The sequence below is a fragment of the Glycine max genome, chromosome 3, assembly GCF_000004515.6.
Source record: "Glycine max cultivar Williams 82 chromosome 3, Glycine_max_v4.0, whole genome shotgun sequence".
NCBI classification, from domain to species: Eukaryota; Viridiplantae; Streptophyta; class Magnoliopsida; order Fabales; family Fabaceae; genus Glycine; species Glycine max.
In genome coordinates this window covers 4,922,217-4,942,365 of record NC_016090.4, presented here as the reverse complement: position 1 = coordinate 4,942,365, position 20,149 = coordinate 4,922,217, and the positions used below count along the sequence as shown (strand labels likewise).

Below are 20,149 nucleotides of genomic sequence, written 5' to 3'. Positions count from 1 at the left end.
ACTTGACGGGATTGCGCTGACTGAACTGAGCACTTGAGTTGGAGTGATTATGGTTGGGCGTTAGTAGGTGGAGACGATTGAGAATCGAATCCACTTTGCTGGAAAGTTCAGAGTACTTATCGACAAGGTCATAATGTTTGTCGAAGAGGGAGGATTGGTGATTGGATAGGCGAGCAATAACGTCCTCAAGCCTATCAGTCGTGGTTTTACGAGTTGCATGGTCGACCATGGTAGGTCGGACTAATGTTAGATTCAGTGGGTTATAGGTACCTTAGTTCGAGGCAAGGCTCCTCCTAAAAAGGGAATTATGAGAATAAGCTTTTCGTGTATTTCTCATTTCCATGCAACTTTATTATATACTACAGCTTTATAACCACTTGTAACTAACTCAACAAACTTAACAAACTTATTTGTAACTAACTCAATAGACTTAACTAACTAATTGCTGAGTATTATTGTCATTGGTTACAGTGGTTTCTGTTGATGCTTGCTCCCTTGAAGCTGTTATGAGGTCTTGTAGTCTTGCAGGCACCCTGGTCTTGTGGTTATCCTTCTGGGCCTTTCTGTATTGGACTCTTGATGAGGTATGTTGCTAACAACCACTGTGGTCACTCCCATCTCCATGATAGTCATCACTCACACTGCCATGACAGTCTTTCCTCCCACTTCCATGATGCATGGTTGCTACAATTACTGACATATGCATCTTTGTTGCTGCCGTCACCACTCACCGCTGTTAATGTGGCTGCTATGGATAGTGATGGTGACAATAGAACTGGTGACGATCATCATCGTGGGGCAACAACAATCATGGAAGTAGAAGTAGCAACAACCATGACGATAGGGGAAAATTGTAGATACTGCCAACTGGTAACTAAGACTGGAAATAGTAGGAACCAACCAAGGGATGGATGAGACTGATGACACGAAACAATTAAGTGAGAAGCAGGTCATGCAGGATTGGATATAGCAGTAGGATTCTTATCCTTTGCATAGACTTGCAGTATCTTAATATTGTTCGACTCAAGGGGAGCAAATGTTGTTCATCTATTTGAGGCAAAAATTTGTGGGTTAAATGATTTAGGTATAACATGAGTTGTAAAAATAATTTTTTGTTAAATTTTATTTATTTCACATATAAATTTCAAAATAGTCAAAATTTCTTTCTCGAGATAAAATGGGAGGGTTAAAACAAATATGAGTTAAGTGTTCTACCTACAATCTGGTGGGCACTAGATAGAGGACCCTAACCCCAAGGACAGAACCAGAAAAAAGAAAAAAAACATTAGCGGGGACAAAATTTATCACTTGATAATCAAAATAAACAAGGACAAAGTTTTACTATTATTAATTTTCAAAATTTAGTTTGATGAAAGATCAAATATCATTTCTCCATGAAAGTAAATGTAACTATTTTTTATACAAAGAAAACACATACAAACAAAAAAGATTTCTTTCAAGTCAAGATCATGATACTTTTCGATTCTTAAATTAATAAAACTCTTCTATAATTTCTTCCAAGGTGAATGTTTTTGTATTGTCGTAAATGCTATATTTATTTTGAAGATAAAATACAAAAAAAAAGATAAAAAGTTATTTCGTTTTAAAGATAAAATTCAAAAAAATAAAAGCTATATTTGTTTTAAAGATAAAATACAAAGTGGGCAAATGTTAATTAATTACGGGGGCAGTTTTATTTCTACTTTTAAATATTAAATGGATCTCTTTTCTGGCTGTCTGGCAATGCACACACAATTTCTTAAACAAACCATTATTATTTTAATTTTTTAACGTAACCTTAATTTTTTTTACTTATATTTCTTATAATATTAATATTAAGTTACATGATGTATAAATAAATTAATTATTATATAAGGATAATTTTTATTAAATTATTACTATATGATTTATTTATTTCTTTTTCTTGATACACAAACAATCTAATTAGGATGACAATTAGTTTACATCGGAGGGAGTGCTAAACTCGGATTTTTAACAATATGAATTAAAATGTGGCATATTAACTTTTCATAACACGTGTTAGGTGTTTTTTTTACCGATTAAGAGTCATTTTAGGCAAGAAGACTAATTATAACTCATCGGGTTAACTCGTTCATTGGATAAACTTCTGTTCATGAATAAAGGAAAAGTCCAATTCCTTCTAAAAGTGGCAACTTATGTTATGATCTCTTAAATTTGGTGTAAACAAGACAAAATAGTCATTTTGTTACAATAATGATTAGATTTAGAAACTAACTTTGTCATGATCAAAGTTGATAAATTAATTAGGAAGTTAATAAGATTATCATGAAGTTAACAAATTCAAAAATTAAGGATTTGTTAATTTTTTACTAAATTAATCAAATTATATTTATTTTTCATGAGGATGACAAATTTGAACATTAAATTATATTGACATAAACTTGTAGACATATTAATAAACACAAATTATTATTTTTAGAGAAGAATTATATATTTATTTTCAAAAAATAATTTCAGGAAAAAAATGAACACATGTTGGTGATCCCCCGCCCCAAAGTTACACCACACATTTAACAAGTATATTATTGATATATTTAATTTATTTTTTACCTTGATCGTCTATATGTGTATCATTTTGAAACTTTTACATGCTTACAAAATGAGTACAACTAATCAACTTGATTTACTAGGATTCGTAATTGCTTACGCTGAATTTTCTATGTGAACAACATATCATAATCGGAATTGACTTAGTTAAAAGGATGTATCCCATGTATATTGCCCCTTTACATCATTTATCATTACTTCCTGTAGGTGGCGTACATATATATATATATCAATTAACAATTCACGGTGGATTAAATCAATCGCTCAAGTATTCTTTCTTTCTTTTTTTTTTTTTAAGATTTCTCGATACCTATTTGACACCTACCACGAAGGTTTCTTTGAGGGAAATGGTCTTTTTCATTGGCCCAGTCCACAACTCACTAGGTATGATACGGGGCAGTTAATTGGTATATTTTTTAATGGATCGACAATGAAAAATTGGTATTTTTTCCTCAGCACGTCTCAAAGTCTCTATAAATACAGCAATGTGGCAATAGCAATCCAAACAAATTCAAATACATAATATAGCTTTATCATTTCCAACTAGGTGATATTGTTCTACTATACTATATACTATATATATTGCATATTGACCAGTCATTAAATGCATAGTAATAGAATGGCATCACGTGGGTATTTCTTTGTTGTTCTCCATGCCTTAGTGTTTGCATCTATTGCAACCTCAGCTTTCTCACAATTGTCACCAAATTACTATGATTATTCGTGCCCCAGTGCTTTGAGCACCATCAAAAGTGTTGTGGAGGCTTCTGTGCAGAAAGAGCGTCGTATTGGTGCTTCATTGCTACGCTTGCACTTCCATGATTGTTTTGTTAATGTAAGACATTCTACGCTTGTGGGCATATGCATACACATATATATACATGCACGTGTACATGTACACACACGTTAATATGATAATAAGTAGTTATTTTGAGTGATGATGATAAGCTGATTCCTTACAAGTTAAATGTAGCCATGGAATTCAAATCCTGACTTTTATATATGAGAAAAAAAATCAAGTTAGAAAGGAATTACTCATTTTTGAATGCCTTTAGATTTTTCGATAAAAAGTAGTCTCACTAAATGACACAAAATACTCTTTAGTCTAAAAAAATAAATTCATGCGGATTAATGAATGTATATATTACCTTAAAGACCCCATTATTTAAAATGTGGGGATTAATTTTTAGATGATATCAAAATGTGAGTCTAATTAATGACTTGGTTTTGTGACGGTGATTCAGGGTTGTGATGGTTCAATTCTTCTAGACTCCACATCCTCCATTGACAGCGAAAAGAATGCAGCTGCTAATTTGCAATCTGCTAGAGGATTTGAAGTGGTGGATGACATAAAGAAAGCTGTGGACGAAGCATGTGGAAAAGCAGTTGTTTCTTGCGCAGACATATTGGCTGTTGCAGCTCGTGATTCAGTCGTTGCGGTGAGTAATAATACTATAATATAGCTTCAAAATTGTGATACTAGAATATAGCTAATAACCCAAAATGATATGCATTAAATGTTTATCGTGTGTATATATATATATATATATATATATATATATATATATATATATATATATATATATATATATATATATATGAGAAATTATGCTTAATGTTATGAATTGTATTAGTCCATAGCAAATTTTTTATCAATCACGATGTCAAATATACCAGAGATTATAAGATGATGCAATTCAATTTTTTTTAGAACTTTGACTGCATAAAAGTCAAATAAATGTATATTACTAAAAAGTAATATAAACTTTATTAATTATCTAGGGAGTCACCGACTCAATTTGAATAGTAAAAAAATAAACCGGAGGATTTTTAACCTACCCATAAATATGTAACGTTCAGAGCAAGTGTAGGGTAATTGTGATGGCCATATTACTACGGAATTTGAGAACATACAAAATGATGTTGATTAGTTAATTTTCAAAGAGTTATATTTATCTGTATAACGAATTTTTACAGCACTTTAGACCATATAATCTGTGTTTTCTATTACATAAATTATTTTATTATATATCCCTTATTTCTTATTTTCTTTCGCTTTATTATTCAAAATCCTTTATATAAAAAATTGTTTAAATACAATTTCTGTTTTTTGAAAGAACTAAATATTCAAGCTGAACAACACTATACTGTTATCTCTATATGAAAAATGAATGAACTTAGTTGTGAACAAGAATTAATTATTTGCATGCTCCATGCAGTTAGGTGGGCCATCATGGAAGGTGAGACTTGGCAGAAGAGACTCTACTACTGCAAGCCGTGAAGCAGCAGATGCAAGCATTCCAGCACCATTTTTCAGCCTATCTGAACTCATCACCAACTTCAAGAACCATGGTCTTGATGAGAAGGACCTTGTTGTTCTTTCTGGAGGCCACAGCATTGGATTTGCACGTTGTGTTACATTTAAGGACCATATCTACAATGACTCCAACATCGATCCCAACTTTGCACAACAACTTAGATACATTTGCCCTACAAACGGTGGTGATTCCAACCTTTCTCCTTTGGACTCAACAGCGGCTAAATTTGACATAAACTATTACTCTAATTTGGTTCAAAAGAAAGGGCTTCTTCACTCTGATCAAGAACTCTTCAATGGTGGTTCTACTGATGAACTGGTCAAAGAATACAGCGACGATACCGAAGATTTCTACGAGGACTTTGCGAACTCGATGATTAAGATGGGAAATATTCAGCCCCTCACCGGGAATCAAGGTGAAATTCGGGTTAACTGCAGGAATGTGAACTAATTCATTGCATAAATTATGCAATAAGTATGCATTATACATACAGAATAATTCTTGACTGGTGCAAAATTATGAATTTATTATTTATACATGTAATGGTATGAATTCTTTGCCATAAATTGTTTGTTTTCAAATTCCTTTTGTATTGATTCTAAAAAGGTACAATTTATTTGGACCATGAGTTTTTTTATAATATATAAAACACTCATTTTGTTATAGATATCGCATCAAGTAATGATATAACCAAATGAATTGAAAGTTTATAAGAGGAGGAACAACTCTCATCTTCTTACGAGGTGTTGTTTTTAACAGCAAAAAGAATTTTATTAAAGGTTATTGGCCATGAAGTGTGACCACACCAGGACGAAAATTACAATTAAAGCACGCAAAAAAACGCAAAAGCTCTCTGTATAGGAGCAAATACAATCAAAACCAGAATTATCCAGATTGTAATAGGCACTCCAACGGATTGGAAGACCAGTTCGCCAACAAAATTCCACTCGAGCAAGGTCCCTCCCTTATACCTGAACCAAGACCATAACAAACTCTGAGCGTGAAAAAGGACACTATAGGAACATCTGGAATATTATTTTTGAAAATAACATTGTTTCTCTGAACCTACAGCACGTCGCATGCCAAATAATTAATACTTTTGAAGTTTTTCATCTGCTTCCCTCATGAGAATATAACTGTGTTGGATGTATCTGATTATAAAGCATTCACCCCGGCACGAATCAATGAATAAGCAGATGTTAAGAGCACGAGAGAGAGAGAGAGAGAGAGACTATAGTGATTCCCTGGTTCGAGGTAGGGACCTCCTGAAGTTCCTGAATCTGCTTGTTCTTATTATTTCATGAAGATTCAGCAACTTATATATTGCTGAGGAATACAAGCTAACTGTCATAACGGCCATAACGGAAATAAAGTCCTAACAACTCTAACAGCTTGAACAGATTATCTACACGTGCTAAACTGGTGCTTGACATGCATTACGTGTAAGTGTGGGCGTGGATCTTAGTTGACATAATCCTGCAAATATCTGGGTTTGGTTACTGTGCGTATGGGTCTTGTTGTGGCGTTATCGGGTCCATTACCAGTCATGGTGCTGCTGTGGGTGCCTTCATTATCCTGGGTGCTAACAATACCGCCGTCCCGGGAAACCACCTTGTCCTCAAGGTGGTAGGCATCGCGTAACTCGAGCCAGGGTTCCCAAGTGGTGTCTTCTGGGGGTTGACCAACCCATTGGGTGAGAACGAGGCGGGTTGGAGGAGTAGTAGAGGTATCGAGCTTACTATCCAAGAGACAAAGTGGGCGTTGTAGGGGCTTCTGACCCACGATCTCCAAGTTCCATGGCTCCGATGACGAAGGAGGGGGTCCGTGGTGAAGTCGCAATAATGAGCTGTGAAAGACGGGGTGGATTCGAGACTCCGGGGGAAGCTCGAGTCTGTATGCTATGTTACCTACCTTAGCACTGATCCTGAAGGGGCCGAAGTAGCGTTTGGAAAGCTTGGGATGGTTATTTCCAGTGACCGAACGCTGGCGTGAGGGGCGAAGCTTTACATAGACCCACTGATTCACAGAGAAGGTGATGTCGTCGCGTTTCATATCGGCGTACTTCTTCATCGTGGTTTGGGCCTTCTTCAGTCGTTTTTGGAGCTTAGCATGCATGAGTTGTCGAGACTCAACCAAGGATTCCACAGCTTCGTTTCTCGTTAGGCCTGGGAGATACTGAGGTATCGAGGGCAGGGGCTTGCCGTACACAACTTCAAATGGTGTCATGCCTGAAGTCGAATGCAGTGAGGTATTATAGCACCATTCCGTAAGCGAGAGATAGCGGTACCATGATGATGGCTGAGAGTTGACGAAGCACCGGAGGTACTGTTCAAGGACACGGTTGACCACCTCGGTCTGGCCGTCAGATTGGGGGTGGTACGCCGTGCTTAGGCGGAGTTGGGTTCCACTTAGCCTAAAAAGCTCTCTCCAGAAGGTACTAAAAAATACGGGATCCCTGTCCGACACGATGCTTTTGGGGAAACCGTGAAGCTTACAAACGATTTCGATGAAAAGCATGGCGACTTTGAAGGCTGAGAACCCAGTGGGAAGGGCGCCAAGATGTACTCCCTTGGAGAACCTGTCGACTACAACGAATATCACGGTGAACCCATTCGAAGGGGGTAGGTGAGTAACGAAGTCCATTGAAATGTCCTCCCATACACCTGTTGGTGGTGGAAGGGGTTGCAGGAGGCCCGCCGGACGCCAGGTGCTGGATTTGTTTTGCTGGCAGACTGTGCATTCCTTGATAAACCTTTGGACATCGGCCTTCATACCCTGCCAGAAGAAGCTGGCCTCAAGTCGTCGTAGTGTTTTGGTTACCCCGAAATGGCCACCCAGAGGTGTAGAATGAAATTCGGATAGAAGAGACGGGATATGGGGATTGGTGTTGTTGATCCAGATTCGATTGTTGAACAGGAGACAACCATTATGGACACGATAATGGGGATAGGCTGAAGGGTTGGTTTGAACGTTGGACCGTAGGGCTTGGAATTCAGGATTGATGGCAAGGGTTTGCTGAATATCACTTAAGAAGTCCAGGTTGGGGACTGATAGCACGAAAAGCTGACTGGGCTCTGGTGGTCGGCGGGAGAGCGCGTCTGCGACTACGTTGGAGGCTCCTGTTTTATACTGTATAGTGTAGTTGAAACCCAGCAATTTAGATAGGTAATAGTGTTGTTCAGGTGTTTGAATCACCTGTGTCATAAGCTCTCGGAGGCTTTTGTGATCAGTAAGAATGGTGAAGGTGCTTCCAAGGAGGTATTGCCTCCATTTGCGTACCGCAGAAGTGATAGCGTGTAGCTCTCTCACATATGTCGACGCAGTTAGTAGCTTAGGGGCGAAGTTCTTACTGAAGAATGCCAGTGGGTGACCTGCTTGGGTGAGAACGGCCCCCATGGCTGTACCTGAAGCGTCAGTCTCGACCACGAATGGTTTGCTGAAGTCGGGAAGAGCTAATACCGGAGTATCGGACATTGCGGATTTGAGCTTGTTGAAGGCTTCTTGGGATTCAATGGACCATTCGAATGCATCCTTACACAGAAGACTCGTTAGGGGGGCTGTGATGGCGGCATAGTTGCGTACGAATTTCCGATAAAACCCGGTTAACCCGAGGAAGGCCTGGAGGTCCCTGGCGGTTGCGGGAATTGGCCACTGTGTGATGGCCCTGACTTTAGATGGTTCTGGAGTTACTCCCTTACCGGAAACTATATGGCCGAGGTACTCTAATTCCCTCTGAGCGAAGAAACATTTAGTGCGCTTTAGGTAGAACTCACCTCGTAGTAGTGCCTGAAAGATGAGATCAAGGTGTTGGACGTGAGAGGAGAGTGATTCGCTGTAGACGAGAATATCGTCAAAAAACACCGCTGCGAAACGCCGTAGAAATGGTGCGAGAAGGTGGTTCATTGCTGCCTGAAAAGTTGAAGGCGCATTACATAACCCAAAGGGCATCACCATGTATTCATAGTGCCCATGGTGCGTTCTAAACGCAGTTTTCTCGATGTCGGCTTCGTTCATAAGGATTTGATGAAATCCTTGCCTGAGATCAAGTTTAGTGAACCATGAAGCGTGGCCTAATTCGTCCAGTAGTTCCTCGATGGTAGGTATTTGAAACCTGTTGCGTACGGTTTCTGAGTTAAGGGACCGATAGTCTACACACAGCCGCCATGTTCCGTCCTTCTTCTTCACCAAGAGGACCGGAGATGAATACGGGCTTGTGCTTGGCCTGATTAACCCATCGGATAATAGCTCTGCAACTTGTCGCTCGATTTCCGCCTTCTGAAAATGTGGGTATCTGTAAGTCCGTACATTAACTGGGGCGGTGGACGGAAGGAGAGGAATGCGATGGTTCACTTCTCGTGATGGGGGTAAGTGTTTCGGTGGTTGGAAGAGTTGGTCGTATCGGAGAAGAAGTTCGGTGATGGGTTTGATTATAGGGGAGAGAAGGTTGGTAGTTGAATCTGTGGGATTAGAGTCGAGAATGCATAAGTGGAATAAAGCAGAAGTCGAACCTGTGTGAAGCATACGTTTTACTTGGTTTGCTGATGCTGGTTCGGGTTTGGTGGCGACATCGGCTTGCAAGGAGATTTCCTGCCCCTGGTGTGTGAATCGCATCATGAAGTCAGCATAGTTTGTGGTGATGGGGCCGAATTGCCGTAACCAGTCAACGCCCAGAACGGCATCCGCGCCACTGATGTGCAGGAGATGGAAAGTTACCGGAAACGAATGGCCCTGAATAGTCAACGGCGTGTCAGGACAACGCTTATCACAATCTAGAGTGGAACCATTGCCCACGAGGACTCGTAAAGGTTGAGTGCTTTCAGTGGCAAGATGGAGGAAGCTTGCGACTCGAGGTTGAAGAAAATTGTGGGTACTCCCACTATCGATTAGGACCGTGATTCGTGCGCTTCGAATGGTGCCGTAAACTCGAAAAGTTTCCAGTGAAGGTGACCCTGCCATGGCGTGAAGGCTAATATGGGGGGAACTAGAGTCTGATGTAGGGTCAGGGTTGCTCAGATTATCGTCAAAGTCAATGGTATTATTAGTGATACCTGGTTCGCCGGAATCTTGTGTGACATCGTCAGCAACGAAGAGTAAGATCCTTCCCTTGCAACGGTGACCTGAGCTCCATTTGTCGTCACAGTTGTAGCACAAGCCTCTTTCCCTGCGAAACGCCATCTCCTCCGGAGTTCGTTGGACGTAAGGGGTCTTTGGTTTGGTGCTGAGGTTGGCCGGGGAAATAGATGTCGGCGGCGGATGGGGACGCTATGATAAAGACCTTCTATCCTTCAACTTATCTTCCTGCAATTTTGCGAGGGCAGTGGCCTGGAGGAGGGAGATCGGTTGGAGGGCCAACACTTCTCGTCGGAGCTCGGGGTTCAGACCCGATATGAAACAACTTAGTAAGAATGGTGGAGGTAATCCTGTGACGCGATTAGCTAAGCGTTCAAACTCCGTTAAGTAATCATTAACGGACCCTCGCTGAACTAGCTTGAATAAGGCACCTCTTGGATCATCATAGAAAGTTGGGGCGAATCGTGACTCTAATGCGTCGAGGAAGCTTTGCCACGATGAGATTAAACCATTCGTGAACATCCACTGATACCAGCTAAGGGCGGCGCCATCGAGGTACAGCGAAGCCACGGTGATTCTTTCCTCCTTCGGGGTGTTCTGATATTGAAACAGTTGGTTCATCTTGAATATCCATCCAAGGGGGTCACGACCATCGAACCGTGGAATATCGAGCTTCACGAAGTTGCGGTGGGCGCTCATGTTGCTGACGGAAGGAGGGTGCTGCTGTAGATCACGTAACTGGAGGTGATCCAAAATGGAATATACCTTGCCGGAAAGATCAGTGTAGCGCTCGTTAAGGTTTGCCTGGCTGGAGGTGAGGCGCGCAATCGCGTCTTCGAGGCGGTCAGTGGTTGCTTTCCTGGTTCCGTGCTCGGCCATGGCAATGGCAGCGGCGGCAGGTCGGACCACTTGTTAAGAGCACGAGAGAGAGAGAGAGAGACTATAGTGGTTCCCTGGTTCGAGGTAGGGACCTCCTGAAGTTCCTGAATCTGCTTGTTCTTATTATTTCATGAAGATTCAGCAACTTATATATTGCTGAGGAATACAAGCTAACTGTCATAACGGCCATAACGGAAATAAAATCCTAACAACTCTAACAGCTTGAACAGATTATCTACACGTGCTAAACTGGTGCTTGACATGCATTACGTGTAAGTGTGGGCGTGGATCTTAGTTGACATAATCCTGCAAATATCTGGGTTTGGTTACTGTGCGTATGGGTCTTGTTGTGGCGTTATCGGGTCCATTACCAGTCATGGTGCTGCTGTGGGTGCCTTCATTATCCTGGGTGCTAACAGCAGATAACACCGTGAAAAAACTAGTATTATTCTGTTCCCATGATCCAGAGTCTAGCCTATCCCACTCAACTTGACTGAAGATAGAAGCTGTCTCAGTTGAACAACAATATCCTCCTCCCATGACCCAACAAGAGAGGAGTCTAAAGTAAATTTAAAGGAAAAAAAATTACTTTAAAAGAAAGAATTATATGTTACTTTTTTTTCCTTTATAAAAATTAATAATATTTTTTTGTTGATCAACCGATGACTGTATTATTTGCAATTTGATATAATGTTACAAAAAATGTTTTTAGATTGAAATCCCCCACCAATCTATTCTTCCAAAAACTGCCCCAATCTCAAATTTCCCGGATTACACCATCAGAGAACTAGCTACTATTCAAGTCAATAGCCATAATATCCTTCCACTAATTCGACGTTTGTCAAATAGAAGAGGGGCTACACATTTCTGAAAGAATTAATGCGACCATATCTGAAACTGAGAAGAGGGTACCAGCAAGTTGCATTTGAGTATGTCAGAAACCGCCACCGCCACTTTGCAAGCAAACTTATATTGAATCACTACAAGTTCTTTGCTCCCAGGTCCCCTTCTGAATTTGGGAGGCATCCAGATTCCCAATTGACCCAACAAATTTAGTTTGACTCCCCCAAATATGATAGCAGTTCAGATATCCAGGAACAAGAAGAGCAAAAGAGGAGCAAGTATTTGGACCATAGCAAGCCCAGAAGGAATACAAGAAAACTCACACGCTTCAATGACATTGTTTGAGGCTATTAAGCAAGCAGTAAAATCTATTTTGTTATGTCCACTACCAGGGGCGGATCCAGACAATAAATATCAGTGTGGCTAAAATATAAAAGAAATTATAGACTAAAATATATTGAAAATAAGAAATAATGTTGTTTAATGAAATTTATTTACAATGAAAATCGTCTACTACCCATTTTTTGAAAATGAGCTAAAATAACATCATTGTTGATTGTTTCAAGAACATCTCTTTCTATAAAAGTTACAAGACGATCATTTTACCATTGATCACCCATTTTGTTACATAGCTGACTCTTCACAAACTTTATAGTTAAAAAAACACGTTCCACGCTTGCAGTTGCTACCGGCAAGACTAAAGCCAACTTCAGAAGCCTATAAACTATATCAAATGTGTTGCACTTTTTTGTTTCCACAAGCTTTGCACAAAGGTCTGAAAGTCCATTTAACTTTGCAAATTTTGGATCACATCGAACATTTTTAACATAATTCTGAAGCTGATGTCGCACCACCACTTCCGGCACATCTACAAAATCATTTGGATAAAGTTCAACCATCCTCAACAATTTTTTCACATCAAAATCTTCAAATGATGATGAGGGACTCAAACATGAAACACATTGTAAACGTTCAGTATTCTCTTCATCAAACCTAGCATTGAGCTCATGCAACTGCAAATCTAAAACACTAAATAAACAATCATGCTTATAATGATGCAAATTAGAAACACTAGAAGTGGTAGCATGTCATCTAGGTTTCTTCCCTTGCACATACGGTGCATCCAAATCAGGCATATCAATATCATGCTTATTGCAAATTTCCATAAACTTAGATATAAGTTTTTCCCATCCATTATTCCTCATTTCTTGTAATTCTTCTTTGGTGGCTTTGACAAGTGATAAAGCATTCAAAAGATCTTGATCACACTTTTGTAGCGCTATACTTAAATCATTTGTAAATCTTAAAAATCTCAACCATCATGTATAACATGAAAATAAAATCAAAGGACTGAAGCACATCTAGCAAAAGCATAGTTTCACCATATTTTCAAATGACGTATCTTTTCCGACTTCTTCAAGTACCTCAATAATGGCACCATATATAGTCATCAAACTAGTGAGAGTCCTAAAGTGGGAACCCAACGAGTGTCACCCGCTCTAGCAATAGACGATTTTTGATTTAATCCACTACCAGTCTCTATCTGACCCTCTTCAATCAATTTAGCAAATTGAGATACTTGTTTGTCCCGAAGCAATTCTTGTCTCTTATTAGAAGACCGTATGAAATTAACAAGCATATTGACCTTACCGAAAAAACCACTAACATCTTTGTGAGTCTTAGCACATGCAACAAGTGCCAATTGAAGTTGATGGGCAAAACAATGCACATAATAAGCAGATGGATTTTCATTTTGAATTAAAGTTCTCAAACCACCAAACTTACCTCGTATATTGCTAGCTCCATCATATCCTTGCCCCCTTATGCTAGATAAACTCAAGCCATTAATAGACAACAACTTCTCAAGTGCCTCCTTCAGTGACTTAGCACTTGTTTCTTTAACACTAACAATCCCAAGAAACCTTTCTTTTACAAAACCTTCACTATTAACATAGCGAATAACAACAACCATTTGTTCTTTACCAGCAACATCACCGGATTCATCAATCAAAACACAAAATACATCATCCGCAATATCACATACAATTTGTTGAGTTATTTCACATGCACAAGCAACAACAAGATCCTTTTGAATCGTAGGAGCAGTCATAAAGTTATTGCCCGGAGTACAATCAATTACATTAGCTATTTCTAGGTTAATTTCCTTTAAAGTGTCCACCAACTCAAGAAATGACCCCTTAAATAAAGAGTTAAAGGACTCGTCACTCCCTCTAAATGGCATGCCACACCTCAAAAGAAACTTAGTAGCTATAAGAGATGTGTTTACACGAACACGATATTCGGAATTCATTTGTTTAGCTTGATTAACAAATGCAGCCTTAATGCTTTGGTTTGGGTTCATGAGAGCATAACTCATATGCACACAATCAACATGACTATTGGAAGAAGTAGCATGATTAGCCAATCTTTGAGAATTCTTCCAATCACTAAACCCCTCGGTCACAAAGTGATCTCCCCCATATTTAGAGACATTCTTAAACAAAAAACATGGCAAGCAAAATGCTAGGTCCTTAGATTCACTATAATCAATCCAATCATACAAATCAAACCAATTTTTGCAAAATCTACGTCTTTGATTACCTTTAAGAGACCAAGGGTAAACAAAATTATGAGGAGGTTGATGACGACCTATTTTTAAATAAGCTTTCCTTACCTCATTTTGGATGTCAGGATGATAGCTTGAAATTGGAGGCCTAATTCCTGGATCTGTTTCCAACAATTCATAATCAACAACTTTAATACTCTCACTTGGATGTTGAGTTTCTGATGCTTCTAGATTTACTGAAGAAGTAGATTTGTCTCTAGAAAACACAGGAAAAAATTTCTTCATCCTATAAAGAGACAATGAAACCAGTAAAATTAGTTAATTATCTAACTCAAAGCCACTGTTATCTTTAGCTGTGCATTAATAATTCATTACAAGAAGTTGAATTTTGAGGTTTATCTGGTGAAAAAGGAAAAGGACCAAGTCCTTGAAAGAGGAAGAAAAAAGAAACAAAATGGACAGAGCAAAAACAATTTTCTTATTGATAAAATGCCTATCTCAACAACTAGATTTTCCAATTCCTTCATGAAAGCATAAATAAGGGAATGGATTAAACTCAACTCTCTTTACTCCTTTGTTCTCTCTCTCTCTCTCTCTCTCTTTGGTTAGTCATGGCATCCGTTGTAACAATTTTGCTAGTATGTTTGTTTTAAGAGCTAAGACCTATAACTTTTTATTGTTAATTATGAACAAGTTAAGATTTTTTATTTTTATTGTTTTTAATTTGAGAATTTTTATATACAGTTAGTATGAATTATATAAACTGTATAAAAATTTTGAATATAGCAGTCATATTGTTATGCACTATCAATTATACTACTATAACAATTTTGGTGTCAGCTGCTATGCGTCTGCTATCTGGGATTGATAGAAATAACTAAGTATGCCTACAATTAATATTATGTCAATAGTTGTGATGATATTAGCTCAAGAGTTAAACAAGAAAGGAGTCCAACAAGGCATGCCATCAGTTAACATCAACATAAAAAAAGGTATGATATTTAAATTAAGAGGTTTATCCTTTACTGATTGCATCATTACAAAAATAAAAGTTCAAAAGATTTAAATGTTCTAAATGCTCTGTTCACATGCTCTTTATAAATTACAAGATGTGCAATGTGAAATGTAATAGTAATAGAAAGGAGTTTTGGAGCATTATTTTCAATGCACCCAAGAAAACTATCAAAATATTGAAATAAGAGCTCTAAGCTTTTATAACAAAGAAAATAAAAAGTCAATTTAAACATGAAAGTAGATCAGAAAAATTGTATTAAGCCTAAGGTAATATTGGATTTTATTAATCATCGCACATCAGAAAATAGGCCCAGGTAATGTTGCAATACATCATAATGTATATAAAGTTTACCCAGGCAGGTTATTTATGCCAGGCTCAGTATGATAAGAAATGCACTAAAGATAAACCCCGTTACACTCTTTGTTAATAACTCAATATTTCTAAGAAAAAGGAAGGCATATGATGATCAGTAGGAGCAAGGCTGTTAATAATCTAAGCTATTTTTGGAGGCCTAATTCCTGGATTTGTTTTCAACAATTCATAATCAAGGCTGTTAATAATCTAAGCTATTTCATGGAAACCTTACCTCAACAAAGCCGTGGAACGGTGGAAGGGAAAAGGCGGAGTTGTGGAGAGGCCGAGAGGGGCAGCGGCGCCGGCAGTGCACGACGCAGTGGAAGAAGAGGCACAGTTCACCGCGAATGAGAGAGAGAAGGAACCCTAGGTCATGCAGCACAACAGCAATGAACAAGAGAGAGAAGGAAGATTTATTTTTAAAAAACCTATTAATCAAAATGACATCGTTTTGAAACCCAAAAAAAAAAAACTTAAAAATTCTGGTGTGGCTATAGCCATACTCTGCCTCAGCATGGGTCCGCCCCAGCCCACTACCTATTTCCACTATCCCTCCCATTTAGTTAGTTATTATAATAAAAGAAAATACATGTTGTTATGAATCTGTTAGCACTACGAGCCAAAGTTTGTTATAACTTTTGGTGCAACAATCTTTGTATAAATAAGGGAGTATGAATGATAATGAAGGCATAACAAAATTTTACCCCATCTATCTTTGTAGTTTTCTTCCACACGTAGTACAGGACCCTAACAACTGGTCCGACCTGCCCCTGTGTCACCCTCAGAACATAATACCAAGCAGGCTGTCATTGACCGATTGGAAGAGGCAGTCACTTTCCTAACCTAGGGCTAGTCTACTCTTACACAAAACCTTGCGCAAATCCAAGACACCACGAATGCTAAGTTCGATTCCATTTATATGCTATGACCACCGTTCCTCTTTCTCCTCCTTCCTCTCCAATACCAGCTTCACCATCCTCTTCGCGGCCCCATATGAAACTGGACGTACCACGTTTTGATGGACATGATCCCATTGGTTGGATCTTCAAAGCTTCGCAGTTCTTCGACTACCAAGGGATCCCAGACCATGAACACCTTACGGTCGCCTCTTTTTACATGGAGGGCCCGACTTTGTGCTGGTACCAATGGATGTTGAGAAATGGTTTCCTCACATATTGGACAGGCATGCACGAAGCTCTTGAGTCGCACTTTGCCCCAACATATTACGATGATCCTTCCGGCACCTTGTTCAAACTATAGCAACAAGGCTCCATCAATGATTATCATACAAAGTTCAAACGCCTTGCCAATAGAATTTTTGGCCTTGCCCCATCCTTTCTTTTAGGTTGTTTCATCTCCGGTTTGACCTCAAGCTTGCGTCGCAAGGTGTAAGCCCTTCAACCCTCTTCGTTGACACTAGCCGTGACCCTGGGAAAGCTCCAGGAAACCAAACTCCTTGGCCACCATCAAAACTATTACTCCCCAACATCGCCTCGTTACCAAGCACCCGCAAACCCCAGCTCTCATTTTCCTAAACCAAACACAACTCTAGCCCCAAAAATCCCCTTCAAATGTCTCTCCTATGAGGAAATGGCTCTTCGGCGTGACCATGACCTTTGTTATCACTATGATGACCTGGCCATCGTTGTAAACCTCAATTGCACTTTCAAATTACCGACAAGGATGTTGGTCCCTTCGCATCAAGTCCCGATGCCCCTTCCTTACCCTCAGACAACTTCGACCCTCCAGATCCAGATCCCGACCCTGACCCAGTTCCTCAAATCAGCTTACATGCTATGGATGGGGGTAGTACTCATAATTTTATCCAGTCCCGCGTTGCTCGCTTTCTTCACTTTCCTGTGTCTCCTTCAGACACCCTGCGCGTTATGGTTAGTGATGACTACATGTTGGATTGCACCACTACTTCTCGGCAAGTGCCCTCATACATCCAAGGTCACACGTTTGTCACTGACCTCTTCCATTTGCCCATTAGCGATGCAGACATTATCTTGGGCGTTCAATGGTTAAAACAATTAAGGCCCGCCACCACAAACTATAAGGCGTTGGCGATGTCATTTTTCCTTTTGGGTCAGCCAAAAACACTTATCGTGAATGTTCGTTGGACACAACTTCCATTTCAGTCCAACAATTAAATAGATGGACTCAAACACAAAGCCTTTCTTCCCTTTTCGCCCTCACCACATCACTATCCCAGTCCAATACCTCCTCTTCCTCGTCACACCCCCACCAGACACCAACACCTCCCCAAATAACCTCCATCATAATCCAATTTCTAGAAATCTTTTATGAACCAACCCACCTACCACCCTCTTGCACAATCTAACACCATATCCACCTCACCCCTAAGACCAACCTAGTCAACATCAAGCCCTATCGATACCCACATTTCCAAAAAATGAAATCAAACAACAAGTTGCCTTGATGCTCAATGTTGGACTGATAAAACCCAGTCATAGTCATGTTTCTTCTCTGATACTGCTTGTCAAGCAGAAAGACGGCAGCTGGCACTGCTGTGTCGATTACAGAGCCTTCAAAGCTGTAACGATCAAAGATCATTTTCCCATGCCCATAATTGACGAATTATTGGATGAATTGAGCCACATATCTTGGTTTTCCAAGTTAGACCTCAAACGGGGCTTTCACCAGATACGAATGGCGGATTCCGATATCCAAAAGATAGGCTTCAGAACTCACCATGGCCACTATGAATTCAAGGTCATGCCATTTGGTCTTTGCAATGCACCATCAACATTCCAGGCCACTATGAACGATACCCTTCGTCCATTTCTTCGAATGATTGTCGCCATTTTTTCCGATGATATCCTTATATACAACCCTTGTTCGCAGTCGCATGCCCAACACTTGAAGCAAGTTCTATAGACATTATCACAGGCACAATTTCTCTTGCGCCAATCCAAATTCCTCTTTGTTCAATAGATGTTACATTATCTTGGCCACATAGTCTCCATTCACGTACGGGGTGGCTCTGGATCCCAACAAAATCCAAGCTATGCTCACCTAGCCAGCCCCGTCCACTCCTTATGCCCTACGTGGATTCTTGGGATTAACCGGGTTCTACCAGCGTTTTATTAAGGGTTATGCCGCACTCGTTGCTCCACTTACTTCAATGCTTTGTAAGGACAAGTTCCAATGGTCTGAAAAAGACCAAACAACCTTTGAACAATTGAAACGGAAGATCACGGAGGCCCCTGTTCTGGTTGCACCAGACTTTTTTGCCTCTTTTACTATAGAGATAGACGCCTCATCACGAGCTATAGACACAGTCCTTCAACATAACTCTCACCTAATTGCTTATTATAGCAAAATGCTTTGCCTGCGTTTGCATCTTGCATCGGCCTATGTCTGAGAATATCACACCATTACCGCCGCGGTTCAAAAATGGTGGCACTACCTACTAGGCCATTCATTTATCATTTTGACAGAACACCGAAGCCTCAAAGAGCTTATGTTCCAAGCTATTCAAAGTCCTGAGCAGCAAATCTATTTGTCCAAAATACTAGGGTATGATTATGTTATCTAGTACAAGTTAGGATCTTAGAATATCGTGGGAGATGCATTATCCTGAATTGCGGCACCAGACGAAGCACAATTTTACTCCCTATCAGTGCCTAAGTTTGTCTTCTTGGATCAACTCCGGGATACTCTTTTAAAAGACACCCAATACACAACATTGTTGGACAAGGTCCATCAAAATCCTACCAAACATCCTGACCTCAAGGTCTATCGCGAGCTTCTCTTTCGAAATGGAAGGATATGGTTGTCATTCGCAATACATTTCACCAGCTTACTATTGCAGGACACATAGGTGTCACTAAGAATTTCCACCGCCTGCAGCAAAACTTTGATTGGCCCCGCATCCTTGAAGATGTTCGTAGCTTTGTCTCCTAGTGTCTTGTTTGTCAACAAAAAAAAATATGACACCAAGAGGCTGGCAGGTCTCCTCCCGCCCCTACCTATTCCTTTAGCCATCTGGAAAGATGTTTCTTTGAACTTCATCACTGGGCTACCACCGTCTCGCGACTTTACCATTATTCTGGTTGTCATGGACAACTTTTCAAAATGAGCCCATTTCAGGGCACTATCGCCACACAATACCGCTTACAAGACTGCCCTTTTATTTCTTGACATAGTTTGTAAGCATCATGGCTTCCCACAAAGCATGGTTTCAGATCGGGATCCATTGTTTATTAGCAAATTTTGGAGGAGCTTTTTCGCCTTAGTGGAACCAAGCTTCGAATGAGCACTGCCTATCACTCACAGATGGACGATCAAACAGAGGTCATGAATCGCATCTTGGAGCAATATCTTTGCGTCTTTGTTCATGACAGGCCATCCCAATGGTATCAATTCTAAGATTCACCCCAAGTTTCATATCTCACTATCGAAACTCCATCACAGACTGTCACCCACTTATCCTGCCGTTCTTCCTCTGATTAGCACTTAGAACCATCCAGTCATTGAGCCTCTTCATAT

The 20,149-nt window shown here is 39.8% G+C and overlaps 1 protein-coding gene and 1 pseudogene across 1 annotated transcript; one reads left to right on the top strand and one right to left on the bottom strand.

Moving 5' to 3' along the window:
• The first annotated feature begins 2,842 nt into the window (after positions 1-2,842).
• LOC100799894 (cationic peroxidase 1) lies at positions 2,843-5,569 on the top strand. The gene is made up of 3 exons (XM_003522068.4): positions 2,843-3,424; positions 3,834-4,028; positions 4,809-5,569. The coding sequence occupies exons 1-3, from the start codon at positions 3,194-3,196 to the stop codon at positions 5,355-5,357; spliced, it is 975 nt and encodes a 324-aa protein (XP_003522116.2). The 5' UTR covers positions 2,843-3,193; the 3' UTR covers positions 5,358-5,569.
• A 6,624-nt stretch (positions 5,570-12,193) lies between these two features.
• LOC100792485 (zinc finger MYM-type protein 1-like) lies at positions 12,194-16,668 on the bottom strand (annotated as a pseudogene).
• Between the last annotated feature and the right edge of the window lie 3,481 nt (positions 16,669-20,149).

Coding starts and splice junctions, on each gene's coding strand:
- LOC100799894 (XM_003522068.4), top strand. CDS start 3,194: ATGCATAGTAATAGAATGGCATCACGTGGGTATTTCTTTGTTGTTCTC. Junction 3,425..3,833: donor TCCATGATTGTTTTGTTAAT/GTAAGACATTCT, acceptor ACGGTGATTCAG/GGTTGTGATGGTTCAATTCT. Junction 4,029..4,808: donor CTCGTGATTCAGTCGTTGCG/GTGAGTAATAAT, acceptor TGCTCCATGCAG/TTAGGTGGGCCATCATGGAA.